At 59.2% G+C, this 637-nt stretch overlaps 1 protein-coding gene across 1 annotated transcript; it reads right to left on the bottom strand.

The window, feature by feature from the left end:
* Positions 1 to 43: 43 nt before the first annotated feature.
* On the bottom strand, positions 44 to 631 carry LOC120592762 (long-chain fatty acid transport protein 4-like). The gene is made up of 2 exons (XM_039850450.1): positions 478 to 631; positions 44 to 300 (listed from the first exon to the last, which is right to left on the bottom strand). The coding sequence occupies exons 1-2, from the start codon at positions 604 to 606 to the stop codon at positions 94 to 96; spliced, it is 336 nt and encodes a 111-aa protein (XP_039706384.1). The 5' UTR covers positions 607 to 631; the 3' UTR covers positions 44 to 93.
* Between the last annotated feature and the right edge of the window lie 6 nt (positions 632 to 637).

Below are 637 nucleotides of genomic sequence, written 5' to 3'. Positions count from 1 at the left end.
TGAGATGGTGAAGGACAGGATGGGTGGGTGCAGAAATAAATGACTTGTCGCCCTAAGAGAAGAGCTAACTGATGGCCAATGATCAGAACAGGATTACTTACCTACCCATGCCCTACCCCCATCCTGGGCCAACCCCACCCACTCTGATCCCCAGTTCCAACCCTGGGGCAGACCTGGCTGGCAAGGAAGGCAGACACCATCGGGCCCCCGGATCAGCTCCATGGTGTCCTCGTTGACACGTACCAGGCGGATGGGGTATATGAAGGGCAGGATGCGGCTGTTGAAGCCACAGGCCCCCACCTGTAAAGGCCAAGACTTCGGCCTAGGCTCTCCAGCACAGGCCCCAAATGGGACAGTGTGTGTGTGTGTGTGTGTGCGCGCGCCCACACTCCCTCGCTGGAACTCTGCCCTCCCCTCTGCTGCCAGTGCCTTCTGTGGCCCATCCATGGCCCATCTGTGTCCCCAACCTGGACGCACCTGGCTGTCGAAGTTGCCCAGGCTGCAGTTGCACTCAGTAGCTCCATAGAACTCAGCTACCTGGGAGATGTTGAAGCGGCCAGAAAATTTGGTCCAGATGGAATGCCGGAGGCCGTTGCCAAGTGCCATGCGCACCCGGTGCTGGTTTTCTGCCTCCCGG

Source organism: Pteropus medius, unplaced genomic scaffold (assembly GCF_902729225.1).
Source record: "Pteropus medius unplaced genomic scaffold, Ma_sr-lr_union100, whole genome shotgun sequence".
NCBI classification, from domain to species: domain Eukaryota; kingdom Metazoa; phylum Chordata; class Mammalia; order Chiroptera; family Pteropodidae; genus Pteropus; species Pteropus medius.
Note: the sequence above shows the minus strand (reverse complement) of the source record. Positions and strands in the feature narration are given on the sequence as shown.

Bases quoted from the DNA above. Each gene is read 5' to 3' on its own strand.
- LOC120592762 (XM_039850450.1), bottom strand. From the start codon at position 606: ATGGCACTTGGCAACGGCCTCCGGCATTCCATCTGGACCAAATTTTCT. The intron at 301-477 runs GTGCGTCCAGGT...TGGCCTTTACAG, and splicing joins TGGGCAACTTCGACAGCCAG to GTGGGGGCCTGTGGCTTCAA.